Raw genomic sequence first — 19,724 nt, forward strand, 5'->3', positions numbered from 1 at the left:
ATATAATTTCCCTGTTTTAGCCTTTCTGGGAGGCTCAGCTGGTTCATGACTGGATATGGAAGTTTCTGTGTTTACTTGGAGTACTGAGACAGGTTCACTTCCATCGCCTGTCTATTGCTCCAGTCTCCTGACTCATCAGAGTGATACAAATCTAGCCAGAGGGAACATTCCATCTCCTGGCCTCACTTCCCCAGGAAACTCTACTCACTTCCTATGAAATTAAGAGCACAGGGGCTGTATGAAGTGATAACCAGGCAGAGGAGATGCACTACATACACAACTCCTCCCTTCAGTCTCACTTCACTTTGTCCCATAGTGAAACATACACTGGTGCTCAACAATGCAGTTGAAAATCCAGCCCTCTCTGAGAATTGGAACCATTCTCCTTCTTTTTCTCTTCACCTGTAAGGATACTTTTCATTTCAGTCTCTTGTTTCTGCTTTAAATGGATACTGAAATTGTCTGGATATGAATGTAGTTTGATTTTTTTCTTTTTTTTTTCTTCTGCAAAATCACCCTCTTCAACGTCATCTGACATCAGCAGAAGAAGCCTGTGCAGGTCTGTAGGCTGCTCATTTCTCAGAATGTTATTGTTTAACAGTGGGGTCTTTAATTTGGACTAAAGAATTTTTGTAATGCTTTGTGGTACTGTGCTACTTAGTGCTGTTTGTTTTTGAAAACATGTCCGTATGTATTATCACATGCCCTATTGTAAGCTTGATTCAAAATTCCAATCTCATTATAGTTGATAGAGCTATATATATACTGTACAAGTTTTAGCTCCTTTTAGCTTTGCCAGTTCATGTGGAACTATCATGTTCATTTACTTTAGTTATAAAGTTTTGAAAATCTTTATAGCTTTATAGAGACCTTTTAAAAATAGTAGTTATATATCAAATATGAAACAAAAATATAGATGTTGAATGTCCAGTTGTAATGAAATCTGAGGACATCACAATGTATGATGTCAGTTTTGATGTCTGAGGATCAAAACTAGGCTATATAGTTTGTCTAATTAAAATACACTCAATTTTTATTGTATTATTATAAAATTATGTGATGATAATAAAAAGATTATACATATCTACGTATATCTTAGAATTTTTAAGGCATCCTTTACTATTTTTAACATCAAAAAAGCATTACCTGTAACGCTACGTTCACACCAAACGCGAATTGAGCGTCAAAATCGCGTCTAGTTTGACGCGTGAACATTTTGAATCCATTCCCGCGTCTGCAGCTAATTGGACGCGTGTAGAAATCGAGCATTTGAAGCGAAATAGACGCGCGTTAAAGGCGTCCCAGGTGAAATATATTAAGCATTAACAGCCACATGTGGTTCAGCCAATGCACTACCTGGATTATCTGCACTGCATGTATATTTAAATAAAATATAAAGTAATGAAACTTCACTTCGCCCAGAGTCAGAATGTTTTAGTAGGCAACAATAGATTAATTGGACCAAAGATCGCCCATTAGATGTACACAAGACGAAGCATATGTCATGTTAAACTCTACAGAGACATCCAAGCCAGCGGCAAACGCCAGAAGGACTGGCCGAGGAAAGGCTGCTCTCGCTGGGGTTAACGAGCGCTGAGCGCCCGGAGATCGCCTGGATCTTTAAACTACGTTAAGTGACAGAAAATCAGTATTTTTTAAATTGTATGCAGGGTTTCTCATCACGTGGCAGCAGCAAGCAGACTCCTCATTGGTTAACGAGGCACGAAATGATGCCAAAGTTCAAATTTTTCAACTCGGTCGTAGACGCAAATTCGCTTCAAACGCCTGAATGCACAAAAAGCACCACTCGCGCAAGACGCTCAATTTGCTTCAAATTTGCGTTATTCGCGCGCGGAATCGCGTCCATCGCGCCGCACGAAATGCGTCTATCGCGCCACAGGACCTCCAGATGCGCGTCAACGCACCTTTCCATTGACTTAACATGGAAATCATTCGCTCCAGACGCTCTATTCGCATTTGGTGTGAATGTACCTTGAGGGCTTAAAATAATCTTTTTTTCTTTTTTCTTTTTTTGGTAGATTTTGATGTATACTTTCATTGTCCTTGAAATTCTAATGATCCAGTGAAGCTTAAGTTTATAAATTGAAGGCATACTTTGCCAAAATGTTCAAAGAATCCTCTGGTCACATGGTCAATATTTTAACTTCCTGCAGCAACAATGCACCCCCATATCAATAAGATACATATTCATGTTTGACTCTTAGGATAGTGTTCTTCTGGTCATAAGCCTTGCCTTTTTTGTAGGCAGACATACTGCTAATCCATGAGTCCAAAAAGGTACAGTTTGGTCTCACCACTCAGGAGTGGGGAACGTTGATCCTGGAGGACCTCTCTTTCAGAGTTCTGCTCCAACCCTAATCAAACACACCTGAAGCTAGTGAAAGTCTTCAGGTTTACTAAGGTTACAGGCAGGTGAGTGTTTTTTCAGGGTTTGGAGCTAAACTCTGCAAGAGAGTGTCCCTCCAGGATCAGTGTTTCCCACCCCTACCAAAGTGCATTCTTCAAAATTCCTTTTAGCATGTTCAAGTCAGCCTTTTATGTTCTTTTGTTTAAGAGTGTTGTTCACGAAGGTGTCCAAGCATGAAGTCAGTGTTTGTTTAGTGTTCTTTTTATAGTCTGCATTGAAATTTTATTTTTCTTCCGTTCAACTTCCAAGCTTGTAAACCTTTGGTAGGAAATTGAGTTTTTTTGTTTTTGTTCCTCATCTGCTTTGATCTTGATCTCTTTGAAATTATTCCCCTTTATGAAATTGTGATTTTTATTCCATTTGCTATTTGGTTTGCTATGGTTAATGGTACCATGCATTTTAAAACAGTGCTCTCTAGGAACTTCTAGTGTCACTAGGCTGGGTTTATTCAAACAATTATTTGAATAAAATGGATGTGTACAGAAGTTTCTAACATAGCTCTAATTCTAAAAATAACCTCTTAAATATGTTTGATTATTTTCCTTCCTGCCCCGATGTTTATGTTACCATACTGAGACCCCTTTGGGCACCACTACCAATAGGTAGACAGATTTTAGGATTCTGCCCTCCTCCATGTTTACTTCTCTCATAAGGATATTAAATAGTGTGCTAATTTACCAAAAAGAACAATAAGTTCATGAGATGAGTCTAAGGATTCAATATTTTTTTTAAAGGAAATTGGATTAGTCCATCAGTTTTCCAATCCAGTTCTACCTGTCCCTGGTATTTTAAATAGAACTGAAATGTCAGTTGAGGGCGTGTTAATTATATTCTCCCTGTAAATGCTACTTTGACACAACATCCCCATTAAACACGTCTCTGACATGACGACTTCACTCTTTTGAATAATCTTATGAATATCTATTGATCTAATATGACTTCTGACCTGTAATGTTGCCAGAATCATAATAATACACTGTTTGTTCGTTAACCAGAACTGAGCCTGATTTCTCCCACGTTTTTTTCTTTTCTTTCTCCATTCTGGCCCTGAAGGAGTTTTAGTTCCTTGCCACCATTGCCTTTGGCTTGGCTTGCTCAGTTGGGGACTCAAAATTTTCAACTAAATATCCAAATAAATTGAATTACTAAACTAAATTAACTATATGAACTAAATTACTGATCTTCCCACATTGTCGCTATATGGCAATTGAAATGAGCTGATGACATCACCGTTTTCTCCAGAGCAACTGTACAGATAAATCAAAATCTGTTGCATTTTTTCCCTCTTTAGCATTGGTGAAGCTGCTTTGAAGCAATCAGCATTGTAAAAAGCGCTATATAAATAAAGTTGACTTGACTTGACATTGTTCTTTGGCCAGAGGAGAACTGGCACCCCAACTGAGCCTGGTTTCTCCCAATGTTTTTTTCTCCATTCTTCACTCCCTGGAGGAGTTTTTGGTTCCTTGCCACCCACACCTTTGGCTTTTTGCTTGCTCAATTATGGTCGCTTCAATTTCAACTATATTACCAATCTGCCCGCATTGACACTATATGATAATTCAAACACTGCATGAAAAGTGGGATTTTCGTCAGTAAGCGGCACTGTAGATTGTCGTGGAAGATCAGGTTTACGACTGTACACGGCAGTTTGCAGGCGACACCGAAAACTGCCGTGAATTGTCAGAAATTGACGTGGGCCTTGCTTGGCAGTTGTCCCCCCCAAGACCCCCCTTCCCTTAACTCCAGGGGAGGCTTTAACATGTAAATGAACATGCTGTGAGCTATACAAATGCAAATCAGGGTAGCAGGAGTTTTAACCCATGTGACATTTAAAAGGTAATTTTAACGGCACTACATATATATATATGTATGTGTGTGTGTGTATATATATATATATATATATATATATATATATATATATATATATATATATATATATATATATATATATATATATATATATATATGTATATATATATACATACAGGGGTTGACATTAACTTGCTCACCGGCCACCGTGGCTACTGGTTTTCCAAAGTTACTAGTCACTCAGCATTGTCACTGGCCACAATTTTGCTGTTTGGAAATTACATTGTATATGTTTAAAGTTGATTTTGGCATATATAAATTACTTGATTTTGAATCATTTTACTTTATTTAGAAGATTTAAAACCCTTTCAAACTTTCAAATGCAGAATGACCCCCCAAATCTTGTATATCAGCTAGGATGTGCAGGTGGGCAAGGGGTGGGCAATATAATAGATTATAATAGGCTAACATGAGAAAGGTAATATGACAGGCTATGAGTTATTTTAGTTAGGATATATATATATATATAATTTAAAAAAATACCCTAAGCAAATTACAAAAACAATAGTTATTAAAAATAAAATGAAAATTCCGATACTAATACGACACAATGTAATTTATTGAATGTAATTGTCATTGGATACGACTTTCATCGAAAAGAATGTAACAAAATGTGGCCGTGGTCTGTGTTGTGAAATGAAACCACATTAAAAATTCCCTTAAACTGCGTTTGAAACATACAGCAAAGCAGCGACAGAGTAAAACACAGAGCCTGATATTATGCAAACATTTACCAATAATGTGGAAAGCGTTTTAAATCTGTTCAGTGGAAAATCCGCTGTGACGAATCTGTCCTCGTCTAACATCTGCTGTAAATCCAGGTAAAACTAGCTGCGTGCACGCGCCCGTCCCCAGATAACATGATCCCCAGTTGATCCGTAACACCGGCGGGAAGAAACAGCTGAATGCAATCAGTGGGCTATCTCGTCAGCTTGCTCAGTTTGCTGCCGATTTTAACGAGCAGTTAACTTTAGTAATCTCCAGGTTGCTGTCCATAGACGATAGGTTGCTTGCTTTGGAGTCGAAAAACTGTGTGGAAGATACTAACTTTAAGAAGAGAAGACGAGTGCCTAAGAGAAGACCAGTCCTAAGATTGCGGTAAGACTGTTATCTAAGCTAAAGTAACCTAAAGTAAAGCTTTTTAAGTAGCACAAGCTGAAATTAGCCTTGTTTTATAAAAGTGTTTTCTTTTTCTGGTCATTTTACAGGAAGCAGCACGCCGTCTTCACAACTTCGTCATAACACTCATTTAATTGTTTTCCAGCTGCATGTAAGACAAAGAGACAGTACGCAGGAGGTACAAACATCCAGTTCTTGCATCGCACGCAGAAGCTGTGAAGAGTTCAGCTCGGAGTCGATTGAGAAGAAAGAGGGTAAGATTTATTAGATTAGATCCGTTTTTGGTCAGTGTGACTATTTTTCAGGTGCATTTTACGCAGTACATCGCGCAATACTGATTGTCTTTATTGTTTGTTTTTACAGCTGCTACAAGCAAGAAAGAGTGTGTTAGCTGAGGATGAGGTGGGCCTTTGGAAGTGCGCTACCATAGACCTGATGTCTGATGAGGAAGACGGCATCGTTCGCGCGGTGTCTGGATGGACTGTTCGACCAGCCAGGAGCTCGCCGAGCTCTGTGCCACGCTGCAATCGAGATTAGAGGCGATTCCAAAGAACAGGGCAACGCACGACAGACGTCTGAAAAATGGACTTAAAACAGACAGAATGGCGCTAGTTACCTACAGCTCTGAAGCGGAAAACAGAGACTTCATGGTGCTGTAGGATTTTGGGCTTCTCGTGAGCTTCCTATTGTTGTGTGGGCAGGTTTCAAACGTTTTGCATTTGGTTGTGTGTTTGTGTTTGTTCTAATAAAGCTCTTTCTTTGAATAAACTGCACGTCCCTGGCATATTTTCCTTTCCTCAATAAATTAATGTCCTTGATGGTTATAATAGCGTAGTCCATAGGATAACAATGACATGAATATAAAACATAATAGCATATCACATGAATATGAATATATACAATTAAAAAATATGCAAATCATAATTTTATATATATGTGTGTAAAATTATTATAATTTGGGGGTTTAAATTTATTAATTTATTACCCAGGTTGACCAATAGTAACAGATCTGCCAACCAATCACGAGTGATATTTCTTGTTTCAATGTAGTAGTTTCAACCAATACTGAGTGAGGAAATTCAAGCCATTCCGGCAAGGCGCCGCCCAGAGCTGCTATTCATATGCTAATTAGAGCCAGCGCCGGCGCCAGCATGCCTCCGCAAGCTCCACATACGTCATGGTTCGTTTCCGTCAATATGTGGCACAGACGAACGCGACGTTCACAGGCTGTAAACTGACGTTAATTGTCGAAAATCAGCGAGATTTCCGGCCGTTTACGGGGACGAAAATCCCACTTTTCATGCAGTGAAATGAGCTGGATGACATCACTGTTTTCTCCAGAGCAGCTGTATAGCCGAATCAAATTTTGTTCCATTTTTTTTCCTGTTAACACTATGAAGCTGCTTTGAAACAATTGGCATTGTAAAAAGTGCTATATAAATAAAGGTGACTTGACTTGCCTTGATTTCTTGCTTTGCAGGATCTCCAATGTAGCGACTCAGGCGAATCAAACACACAATCGCCAGTTACATTTAACAAATATGTTTTGAAAGTTGTGCTGAGTGGCAGACCTTCCCCCAACACAACAGGGAAGGACTCTTCGTTACCCTGGAAACCATCTGATAAGATGTTTTATGGCTCAAAAGAATTTGGCCACAGAAGGTGCAGGAAGAGTGTCTTATACACAAAGAGTTTAAGACACAGAGCTTTTGCCTCAAATTATAGACAAACCATCTATAAATGAACATGCACCCCAGGACATTATATGTAAACACATAACTGTCTTGTAAAATTTTTATTCTGTATGGTATTTTGCATCTTTTTATCTTTGTCTTAACAAAGTACTAGTTCAGATAACCTCATATATGTCATGTCTCCTATCAAATTAATGCTCACTTCACGACTTACACTTCCATGTATATCACTTATTCAGAAAATGCAGTGTGTGTTTGTTGCATTAATTATAGTATGAAGACTCAGAGACCCACTGAGTCGAACTTTCAAACAAAGAGCCATAAATCTGCTGAGGAATTTCCCGCCTGGAAATCCCAACAATCTCATTGGTTAAGTCTAACCCTGGAGGGTGGGACTTCTTCCAGACCTTAAAAGACCAGTGGAGACAATCTTCTCCCTCTTCTCTTCTCCGAAAATCTCTTGCTCTTACTTCTCCAACTCTCTCCCTGTGGGAGCCAACACCCATGGGGGGGCTGGCACTTAAGCCATGCCACCAATGCAGGCCCTCCAAGCAGGCCTCAGCCCTTCCAAAAATCTTCTCTTCTACAATCCGATCTTCAAGAACACGAAGCATCGCTAAAGCAAACAGCCGCTTCCCTCCCAACCTCGGAAAGGACCGCCGGACACGCAGAGATACACGCACACAAGCGAGAAGCCAAAACGAAACCAAAAAAAAGAATGCAAGTATTCTTATTCTTACTGCTGTAAAGAGGGTGTGTTATGTCCCCGTTGGGACAAGTTAACTCCGTGAAGGTCGTATTGGATGAACTGAAGGAAAGCTGCTCCTTACCTCTAATGCTTTGTACCATCTCTCTCTCTTTCTCTCTCTCTTTTATCTCCCTCTAATTTCGTTCTATTCATTATTCTCTTTTATGTATTCTTTCGTTAATATCTATACTTCTACTCTCTTGATGCATATTTAGTATGTACTTTCTGTGTGAATTGTAGTGTTATTTTTAGTCTGTGTTTATTAAACCTCCAAAAGACATTTAATGAGTTGAATCTGTTATTCTGCCACATACACAAAGTCAATGAAACTTGTGATCTAACGTTACCTGACTGCTTATGCTACTATGTTAGTAAAGTAAACTGTATGACCATTTGAAATATTGAACTTATCCTGATCAGTAAAGTTAATGTTTCTTATGCGCTCGTAAAGCAGTAATCCCTTATTGAGAATTGATTTGAAAAGTCTATAACTAATTTGCAGGACAAACTTAGTAGGATAATTTCAAGCAATTTCATAAAGGGTTACTTGTATTTAATTAAACAATTTTCCCTATCGGAAAATTTTAATACGTAATGAACAACTGGCAAATTATATTCATAAATTCATGAATATTGAATATTAAATCCCTTTTGAGTTAATTATTCCCCGAGACATTAAACTCATAAGTCATAGTAAATACATGTATTTGGTGGAGAAATATCGGGCAAGTTTCAAACGTTTGTGTATGTGTGAATGATATTCATATTCTATTCATTGTGTATTTTTGAGGTATTAATAACCTGCACGCGTGTTTTGTTTCGTTTTTGTTTTGTTGTTGTTGGTGAATTATGAACGGTACGCGCAAAGCGAACCCAAGCATAAACAGATGCTGAGAAATGTTGAAGTAGCCGGATTATATTAATGAAATATGAACGGTACGCGCAAAGCGAACCCAAGCATAAACAGATGCTGAGAAATGTTGAAGTAGCCGGATTATATTAATGAAATATGAACGGTACGAAAATCTCCGCGTGATCTCCGAATAACTCTGCAGCCGTAGGCACAATAGGGTTTATCCGCGTGATTTCCAAACAAATGAATTGTAGAAAATCCATACATTTGACTCGAGCAATATATTATGTGTTCCATCAAAATAATGAGATTTTGATGTAGACTGTAGACACGTACGTTGCGTTATCCCGCTTGATCTGAACTACGGAAAGTTCTATCATTGCGGAAGATTGGGACAGGGCGAGACTCTCCTGTACAATATAAGGGGCCTCAGAATAATTATTATATCGTTAAGATAAACGATAACTCCTGGTTTAAGTCTGGCTTAGCTAACCAAAGACCTGAGACCTAAAACATTTGAATCAGAGATGCTGAAAACCGTCAGCCATATTGATAAATGTCTATTGGAGTCAATGTAAAAGGCGTGAATAGGCAGACGGAAAATTCCTGCTTTCACCCGCTTTGTTACTCGTGCATCTAGAGCACCAGTCATTTGTAAATGATTTGCAAAACGCCAGAGGGCGACTCAAGAATTGAAACGCCGCTTGCAGAACGCGAGGGCGACTCAGAAATTGCAACGCCGCTTGCAAAACGCCAGAGGGCGACTCAAGAATTGAAACGCCGCTTGCAGAACGCGAGGGCGACTCAAAATTTGCAACGCCGCTTGCAGAACGCCAGAGGGCGACTCAGAACCAGACAAAGCCATCTGGTGAGCATTTCCGCCTAACTAACTCTAGTCTAGGGCGGGCGCAACAGCGCCATCGTGTGGATAAATTCGGATAGTTTCACTCTCCGTTATTTGATTTTGCCTTAACAAAATAAGTTTGAGCCTATAAATTGTTTATTGCTTACTGTTGTACACAGTTTCATTTATACAATTTTTCTAGCAACAACCAAGTCTCCTTTCTCGCTGATTAAACACCCTTATTCGAATTTGAAGTTTAAAAAGAAACATAACTTCCTCTAACTCAAAGTGAAATTAGGTTTAAGTCACAGACAGTCCAATTGGAAGGAAGGACGCCACCGCGTGGCTATACCCTGTTAAGTCAGCGCAACACTAAATCCCTACGCCCTTCCTGATTAATTCTTTTATTTGGATAACTCCCACTTAGAGATTAATCGTTATAGGGTAGGATTTTTGATTGGCTTTCTGTTATTTGATTTTCCTTACAGGCTTATTTAAATTTCATTTAAACTTGCTTTGAATTTAATTTGAATTAAGTTGAGCTTCTAATTTTTTTTATTTTTTTTATTTATAATTTTATTTTAATTTTTAATTTTCAATTTTCAATTTTAATTTTTAATGTTAATTAATTTTTTTAATTAAAAATTATTATTATTAATTTTTTTATTATTATTATTTTTTTTCCTCTCTGCAAAAGTTTTTCTTTTCCCCTACCATTGGGAATAAAGCTCAGTCTGGTAATTACAAACGGTATCAAAAGTGCTTTTGTTTTATCATTACTTGACAGAAACTTTTGCCTTTTTCTAAATTGCTCTTGATATTTAATCTTCCACTTAAGCGACCTCAATTCACCCCGGATGAGCTAAATGGGATAACCCATAGTACAAGCCGAATTTTAGTATATCTTGAGCATTAAGCCTATTAATTTTCCCTAACACTCCCGGCGCGCACGCTGACATTCCTTTCATTACAGACCAATTCATCTTGTGTTTGTTTCCACTGTGCTCTTTCCTATCCTCACTGTTGGACTATCACGATTGTGTTTCTTTCAGTTCACCAAGAGACCCCAAGGAGAATTAGATAGTCCCGGGACGACCGAGCAGCAGTTCACCAAGTGACCCCCCAGGGCTACCGCCCACCTAATTGTCTAAATTGTCTAATTATCTAACTGTCTACATCAGTTAGCCAAAATTCCCAGCTATCCGTACGATAGCTCGTTAGCTTAGAACAAGCTTGCATTGGCTCTCTCTCTGTGTGTGTGTGTGTGCTGTGTTTCTCTCGTCCGCAGTAATGTTCCGTGCACCCAGTTCCGCCGTCCCGTGGGATCGCCTAACGACATGGCTGGAAGCGCTAACGGCCACCAGTCAAGGAAGTCTGGGGCAGCCGAGCCAGGAGCAACTGGACACCGAGCTAGACCAGCTGATGACACACGACCCCACGCACAGCTACTCCAACAAGGAAGTGGCCAAGATCCTCGGAAGCCTCGGCCACGTCCTCATCGCACAGGCACGTCTAAGCGAAGGGAGCTACGACAACCTGGAACAGGAGGCAGCAACGCTAAAGCTTCAAGCCGAGGAGGCCCGGAGAGACCAAGCCCTCACCCAGCTTCGTCTAGATCAGCTTCTAGACACAGAGAAAGACGACGAAACAGACAAAGAACAAAGAAAAGAAATAGAAAGACTTCAAAAGACCCTGGAGGAGCTCCGTCGTGACACCGACCGACGAGTAAAGTCAGAGAAAGACGCCAGGAAACACCTCGACGAACAGCTTCGGCGTGGCGAATCCCTCCTGGAGAGAGCCACTGATGAACTTAAAGACAGAGACATTAAAGCTAAAGTCTATGCAAAACATTTGCAGTCGGCACAAGCCGAGATCGACGAGCTCATACAGCAAAGACACGAGCTCAAAGATGAACTTGACATGGTGCAAAGAGAACTGAGACAATCATATATAGTGCAACGTTACCGGAAGGGGGAAACACACAACACACAGTTTCCCCTGACCAGTTACTCCGCACATTTTAGCCACGAAGCAAGAGCTACAAAGGGGGACGACAGCCCCCTGTTTAAAAGATCACCCGCCAGTCTCCACGAATCCCCGTCAGCAGCAAAGGAAAGGACGCCCTTCCAGGAAGTCAAGGTCAACAGCCACGAAGCTTCAAAGAACCTTGACAAGCTGGCCAGAAATATTCCTACCTTCAGCCCAGACCCGGCAGGAGGACACGACGTCCACGCATACTTAAAAGACATAGACTTTTACTTGCAAACTGTCGCTCACGCGAACAACTGGGACAGACTGTACCTGCTCAGGGCCACGTCTAATCGTGACGTACGCAGCTTTCTGGATCGACAACCAGAGGCCATCAAAGCGGACTACCGGCATCTACGACAAGCTCTAATTCGTGAGTACTTCGACCCCGAGTCAGACCAGGGGTTCATCACTGCCATGGACCTTAAGCAAGCTCGACTTGAGACCTCACAGAACTTTTATAACAGACTGCGACGTGCCTACTTCGGGGCACGTAACGACCCAGGCATGGAGGAGGACATCAACTTCAAAACTCTTTTCCTCCGAAACCTGCACCCTACCATCAGTTACCACCTGGGGGTGCTGGCGTGCCCGCGCAGCATGGGCACGCAACAGTTAAGAGACTTGGCTCACAAAGCTTACGTCAAACAGAAAACCATTTCTGAAAAGACTGTAAAACAGGCCACCATCTGCCCTGTCTCTGAGCACCACCCAGAGCTAACCCTAGAGGGCGCCCAACAGAACCACAGTTACCGACCCGTCAACAGAGAGTCCAAACCACTCCAAGCCAGCAGAGGGCAGCGTGGTCATAATGGCGACCGTCCACGGTACCAGAGCGATCGCTCTGAAGGATCCTGGGACCCGCCTCGCCCAGAAAGCCAGCGAAGAGGCCACTCTCGACGGGACAATGGTAGGCCCAGACCTGAACCCACGTCTGGCAAAGAAAGTGTAGCTGCTTCTGAAGTTACAGAGCTCATAAAGATGCTGAAAGAGTTCCTCCGACAGAAACCTCACAAGGAAGACAAGAAGGACGGACCAGGTACAGCACGACTAGACATGATACCTGAAATCAACCTTCCCGCCCTTCCTGCAACTGAATCATCCACCCTGAACACTGTTCCCCAACCACGGACTAGTGTACTAACTGTTGCACCCCCACACGTCAGCAGCACACCCACACGACAGCTGACAGCAACAGCCTCTAATCAAGACAGTATCATGGGGCAGCCCAGCGTACCAAAAAGCGCTGTTTTGATTGTTTGCACGCATAATGAGACACTTGACACATATCCAGACGGCTTATCAAGCAACACACAGGTCCCCACACCAAGACTCCTGGGAAACCTAATCGAGAAGGGGATGGCTCGAAAACTCTATCTGACTATCACTATGGAAAGGGAATTTAAGCTCGAAGCCCTAGTGGACACTGGCTCCGACCTCACGCTTATATCCGCCCAACTGTTTGAAAGACTCAGATTTGAAGCACAGAGGAAAAATCGCACCCTTAACCTTCACACTTGTAAGCTAAATGTGCAGTCGTATAGCCAAAACGACATCCAGCTCAAGCACGTAGCTTCCATCCACCTGACAATTGGACCTATGAGGCTGATACACCCAGTCTATATCTCCCCTATGAACACTTATCCGTTTCTCATCGGAAAAGACCTGCTGGACCGCTTCGAACCCGTACTGGACTTCAAACAGCTGAAAGTCTGGGCTCAAGTGCGTGACCCTCTGCCCCTTCAGACACACACATCGTCTGAGCAAGACTGTCAAGTCACAGAGGTCACGGGAACTCCCACAGAGCCAGACTGCCAGGTCACAAAGGCCACGGGACCCCCTGCAGCACACTGTGACAACACAGCCTCAGCCCCAAAGCCAAGTTCAAGTTCGCTACTTTGCACATTTCTATCCAAAGACTCTGATACCTTCTGCCCCCAGGTCATGAATGACCTACAGCTGAATGACATTATCACAACGAACAGTATCCCTGCACTGTGGGCAGACAACTCAACCAAAAGTCTACCACTGTGCAATGCAATCAGTAGAAACACACCACACGGCGACATGTGGGCACCCCCAAACCCCACATCCAGCCCCATTGTTGCAGTGCTAACCCACAGCAAGCGATCGACACCGGCTACAATGCCTCCCTTGCAGCTGCTATCGCTAACGCCGCAGTTTTCACACAACGATATTGCGGATATGCAAGCCTCTGACACTGCAATAAAGACAATTCTTGACCACCTCTCAGACCCCTCCAACCACCCTATCACTGACTCTGAGCTCATTGATGACTCTAGCCACAGACATCTACATAACTCCAGACACATGATGCGTATTCTGGACACCATTCTCTGGTTTGCACCCGATGGCAACACAGCGCCACGGCTTGTAGTGCCACGGTCGCAAAGAGGGGTGATGCTAATGTACGCCCACAACACACCATGTGCTGGACACCACGGCACCAGAGCCACGTATGACACACTGAAACAGGTGGCATATGGGCCTGGGATGCATCAAGATGCGGCAGAGTATGTTAGAGAATGGCTAGCTCGCTGCCAGTTCCAACCAGCAAACCCGATCCACAGAGCCCCACTGCAACACAGAGGGACCACGTTCCCATGGTCAAACCTACAAATCGACCGGGTAGAACCCCTGCCCAGGTCCACAAAAGGCAAAAAGTACTTTCTCACAGTGGTGTGCCAGTTTACCAAGTGGGTGGAGTGTCAACCAGCACCCAACGACACCGCCCAGACCACGGCATACCACCTGATGAATCACATCTTTTTCCTGTCAAGATTGCCACTGAGAATCAACTCAGACAGAGGCATCCACTTCACTACTGAGGCCATGCAACAGATCTGGAAATGCCTAAGAAACGCGGCCGTGATCATGCTCCTGTGCCTCCAGACAATCAGAGGCCAGCCACCACCAGACATCATCACACCGGGTCCAGCCTCGGGCATCGTTCTGAGAGAGCAACCTGGACTGCTGATCACCAACTGCAAATGAATCCTCAAAAGAAAGACGTACTCTCCTGAACTTCACATCAGCAGCGCAAGCTCCTCCAGCCCTGCACACAAACGCAAAAGGGGGGAGGAGCCCAAGCCCTCTGCCTAACCTTACACCAGCTTTAAGAACCTTCTCCTCCAACACCAGTTAGTCACCTTGTAGGCAATACTGCCAAGCCCCACACTATGTCATGCATGTGATTTGAGAAAGAAGGCCTTTAACGAACACAAGGCCGCCTCTGAAGGGATTCTCAAAACCCCAATGACTTTGAACTTTGAAACAGAGAAACCAAAGTGGATCACCAGAAGGCACCCAGCCTGGCCACAATGCGAGGCACCCTCTGGAAAAGTTCCTAGTCAGCATAGGACATAAAAGTGTCAAGATGCACAGTCCATCTTCCTAGGCAGGAGACCTAAAGGACTGACTGGCCATTGCGAAAAAAACATGGTTCCACCCAGGGCTGCAGAAAGCCCACAGCACACCTGCACCACACAAACAGACTTCTGGATGACAGGTGACGCACCGTCAGGGCACCTGCTGCCTCGACACCTGCTGCACAAGCACAGAGACCTGAACTGGGCTACTGTCTGCCTTATCTGCCATGGAACGACCATCACTTCAGGAGACACAAACAACTGGAGCCTAACATGGCTATGATGTGTCTGATCTTCCTGAATCTTTGATATCGCTCGTTGTTGTCCATAGGAGGGACAACAACTAGCGAAAGGGGGGATTATGTAGCGACTCAGGCGAATCAAACACACAATCGCCAGTTACATTTAACAAATATGTTTTGAAAGTTGTGCTGAGTGGCAGACCTTCCCCCAACACAACAGGGAAGGACTCTTTGTTACCCTGGAAACCATCTGATAAGATGTTTTATGGCTCAAAAGAATTTGGCCACAGAAGGTGCAGGAAGAGTGTCTTATACACAAAGAGTTTAAGACACAGAGCTTTTGCCTCAAATTATAGACAAACCATCTATAAATGAACATGCACCTCAGGACATTATATGTAAACACATAACTGTCTTGTAAAATGTTTATTCTGTATGGTATTTTGCATCTTTTTATCTTTGTCTTAACAAAGTACTAGTTCAGATAACCTCATATATGTCATGTCTCCTATCAAATTAATGCTCACTTCACGACTTACACTTCCATGTATATCACTTATTCAGAAAATGCAGTGTGTGTTTGTTGCATTAATTATAGTATGAAGACTCAGAGACCCACTGAGTCGAACTTTCAAACAAAGAGCCATAAATCTGCTGAGGAATTTCCCGCCTGGAAATCCCAACAATCTCATTGGTTAAGTCTAACCCTGGAGGGTGGGACTTCTTCCAGACCTTAAAAGACCAGTGGAGACAATCTTCTCCCTCTTCTCTTCTCCGAAAATCTCTTGCTCTTACTTCTCCAACTCTCTCCCTGTGGGAGCCAACACCCACGGGGGGGCTGGCACTTAAGCCATGCAACCAATGCAGGCCCTCCAAGCAGGCCTCAGCCCTTCCAAAAATCTTCTCTTCTACAATCCGATCTTCAAGAACACGAAGCATCGCTAAAGCAAACAGCCGCTTCCCTCCCAACCTCGGAAAGGGCCGCCGGACACGCAGAGATACACGCACACAAGCGAGAAGCCAAAACGAAACCAAAAAAAAGAATGCAAGTATTCTTATTCTTACTGCTGTAAAGAGGGTGTGTTATGTCCCCGTTGGGACAAGTTAACTCCGTGAAGGTCGTATTGGATGAACTGAAGGAAAGCTGCTCCTTACCTCTAATGCTTTGTACCATCTCTCTCTCTTTCTCTCTCTCTTTTATCTCCCTCTAATTTCGTTCTATTCATTATTCTCTTTTATGTATTCTTTCGTTAATATCTATACTTCTACTCTCTTGATGCATATTTAGTATGTACTTTCTGTGTGAATTGTAGTGTTATTTTTAGTCTGTGTTTATTAAACCTCCAAAAGACATTTAATGAGTTGAATCTGTTATTCTGCCACATACACAAAGTCAATGAAACTTGTGATCTAACGTTACCTGACTGCTTATGCTACTATGTTAGTAAAGTAAACTGTATGACCATTTGAAATATTGAACTTATCCTGATCAGTAAAGTTAATGTTTCTTATGCGCTCGTAAAGCAGTAATCCCTTATTGAGAATTGATTTGAAAAGTCTATAACTAATTTGCAGGACAAACTTAGTAGGATAATTTCAAGCAATTTCATAAAGGGTTACTTGTATTTAATTAAACAATTTTCCCTATCGGAAAATTTTAATACGTAATGAACAACTGGCAAATTATATTCATAAATTCATGAATATTGAATTTTAAATCCCTTTTGAGTTAATTATTCCCCGAGACATTAAACTCATAAGTCATAGTTGTTACACCAAGTATCTTATTAAACAAGTTTTATCTCATTCCTTGAAATCTCCACCACCATCTGAGTGGAAATTTTTTTTTCTCTTCAGAGACCATAAGAAGCGTAGAACTAATTATCCAGCCCAGGAATGAAGTTCAAAGAAGTACAAACGTGTCACTGATATGCCAGCCAGAAGTCATCCACAACACTGGGTCTCAACACAACTATACATACATATTCTACAAAGATTATCTCCTGCTAAATACAGTCCAGACCAATGCTACGAACTACATCTACTTTATACCAGATTCCAGAGTGAGCCACTCTGGGAAATACAAATGTGCTGTTGTCATTGAGAGGCAAAAATGGGAGAGCAGTGTCGAAGACCTGACAGTGAAAGGTAGAGTAACATCAGTTCAATGTCTGGAAGATTTTTTTTTTCTCGAATCCTAATATCAGATGATGTGTCTGCAGGTCTTCTGACACCAGTCCTAACAGTGGATAAACAGACACTGACAGAAGGAGATGCTGTTACTGCTATCTGTGCAGCCGAGGGAGAAACAGGTTCTTTGACGTTTTTCTTTAAAAATGGACCTAAGGAACTCTACCGGCAATCCACTAAAAATCACAAAGTAGAGTATAACCAGACCTTTGAAAAATGTGAACCTATGAATATGTTTTGCTACTATTCCATTAATCTGGGTGACACAGTAGACATTTCTGACAACAGTAATGTGATTAGTATTCACATTCAAGGTAGGTCAATTATTTATTTATTTATTTTGGTCATTAATACATTATTAATAGATTTAATGGATTTGTTCATCCTGGAAGTAAATAAAATATGTCCACATTGTGTTCCAATTCAGAGCTGATGATCAAATCTGAAATCGAAGTAAAACCATCAACAGATGTCATTGAAGGAGATCTCCTAACCTTCAACTGCATAGTGGATAAGACTCAAAAGAAAAATTCAGAACTCAAAATCTCTTTACTCCATGAACACACCATGCTTAGTAAGAACATGACACAAAAAGATCACATTATGATTGCTAAGGCTAATGATTCTGGAAAATATGAGTGCTATTCAAAGCTTGGTAGTGTTTCTAAATCCTCCTCTGTGAACATCACTATAAAAGGTGAGCGATATTGAATGTTTATTGATGTTTCATAATGTATTTCTTGTGAAATATTTAGCTTCCACGCGTTACCTCTTGTTTAGTCAAACATGTATAAATGTATTCTGCTCTGATAACAACTTGCTTATTTTTTTCCTCAGAGCTTTTCTCTATTCCTGTCCTGAGCATTCCTTCAGAGGAGGTTTTTGAAGGAGAACACTTTACCATTAGCTGTCAAATCAGCAGCTTTGCCTCAGAGAGAATTCAAAGCAAGAATATAACATATTTAATATTTAGAGACAAAACACTTGTAATACGCAATAACAGCTACAGTGACACTGCAGGCAAAGTGACCAATGGAAAATACATGTGTAAGGCTGAAGCCAAAGAGATTATCAAAGAGAGTTTGGCGGTGGTGTTTAGAGCAAAAGGTAGGCAGTGACTTGTCTTGCAAAACTAACCAAAAAATCTGATCAATATAAAAGTATTAATTACCCATTTTTTCCTCTTAAGTGCTTGTTTCAAAGCCTGAGATCTCACTTGATGGTCCTGTTATCATGGATAAGCCATTTTGGATTAGTTGCCACTCTGAGAATGGAAGTCTGCCAATTACCTACTCGCTGAAAAGAAACAACATAACACTGAACAGGACCACGGTGTCTTACCCGGATAAGAAGGCTAAATTCTTAGCCTTACTATCGACTCCTTCAGACATTAGTTACTTGTGTGAAGCAGAGAATAATGGTCAAGTCTCAATCAAGATGAGTGAAACACTACATGTAACTGTAATAGGTGAGTTTATTGTAAATATATCTGTATTTAGTGTTGATTTGTATAGGCTGAATATTTTTTATATTTTTTCCATAATAATGACAAACTTGCTTATTGTAAAGCCAACAGGAATGTGGTAATATATTAAATAAGTAATTAACTGATTCATTTTGTGATTCTAGTAGCTTTAAGAACTGCTTGTCAAAACAATAATTATTGGGAAACACTTTACATTACAGCCAGGAAAGTACTGAGTAAGTAAAATGAATTTACATTATTTTGGTAAAATTACCAAATAAACATTAAATTTAATTGTTTTGGTAATAAGGGAACAATATTTAATATTTGGGGAATAGAAGGAAAATTTGTGATGCTTGGCTTGTTATTACAGGGTAATGTATTTATGTTACAGGGTAAGTACAATAAAAACACGTACACAATCTGATATCACTCGAAAACATTTATTTAAAAAAAAAACATATTTACGACACTTCTATTAGTTTCTCTTCCTTGGCTTCATTTTCCTCATTTTCCTCTTAATTTTCGTTTTTACTATAGATGAATCTTAAAAATGAACCCCATGTCTCAAGCTATTCTTTATTTTATATTAAAAGGAAATACAGTATATTCACAGAAATGTTCTTACCATTTACTCGTCTTTTACCCTCATGCAATACGAGATGTATACGACTTTCTTTCAGTAGATGAGCATAGAAAAATAAGTAACCTCAGCTAATGAATACTCATTTGGGTTCCTACAAGTTGAAGCATCAAACAGCACATACAGCAATAACTACGGTAATCCATACGATCCCAATGGATGAATCAAAGTCTTCTGAAGTGAAACAATAAGTGTTTGTAAGAAAAATACCA

General features: G+C 41.1%; 1 protein-coding gene and 1 long non-coding RNA gene across 8 annotated transcripts in view; both read left to right on the forward strand.

The window, feature by feature from the left end:
* The first annotated feature begins 267 nt into the window (after positions 1–267).
* The window catches only part of pecam1b (platelet and endothelial cell adhesion molecule 1b), a 39,032-nt gene continuing 19,575 nt past the window's right edge, over positions 268–19,724 (forward strand). For all 6 annotated transcript variants that reach the window (XR_010908602.1, XR_010908603.1, XR_010908601.1 and 3 more), the window contains exons 1-7: positions 268–404; positions 542–559; positions 17,072–17,362; positions 17,437–17,718; positions 17,832–18,101; positions 18,242–18,511; positions 18,594–18,872. Coding sequence is in view for 3 of the 6 variants with exons in the window: in XM_067459464.1 (XP_067315565.1) it covers positions 341–404; positions 542–559; positions 17,072–17,362; positions 17,437–17,718; positions 17,832–18,101; positions 18,242–18,511; positions 18,594–18,872 (1,474 nt within the window). In the remaining 3 variants the exon portion in view is untranslated. The remainder of the gene's footprint in view (positions 405–541; positions 560–17,071; positions 17,363–17,436; positions 17,719–17,831; positions 18,102–18,241; positions 18,512–18,593; positions 18,873–19,724) is intronic.
* Positions 4,493–6,343, forward strand: LOC137094170 (uncharacterized). Of its 2 annotated transcripts, none has more exons than XR_010908607.1 (3): positions 4,493–5,395; positions 5,506–5,670; positions 5,780–6,343. It is a non-coding gene; the product is annotated as an uncharacterized lncRNA (long non-coding RNA). The 2 variants fall into 2 exon arrangements; XR_010908608.1 differs by having other exon boundaries at positions 5,562–5,670; positions 5,780–6,341.

The sequence above is a fragment of the Pseudorasbora parva genome, chromosome 12 (genome assembly GCF_024679245.1).
Source record: "Pseudorasbora parva isolate DD20220531a chromosome 12, ASM2467924v1, whole genome shotgun sequence".
In the NCBI taxonomy this organism is placed as follows: domain Eukaryota; kingdom Metazoa; phylum Chordata; class Actinopteri; order Cypriniformes; family Gobionidae; genus Pseudorasbora; species Pseudorasbora parva.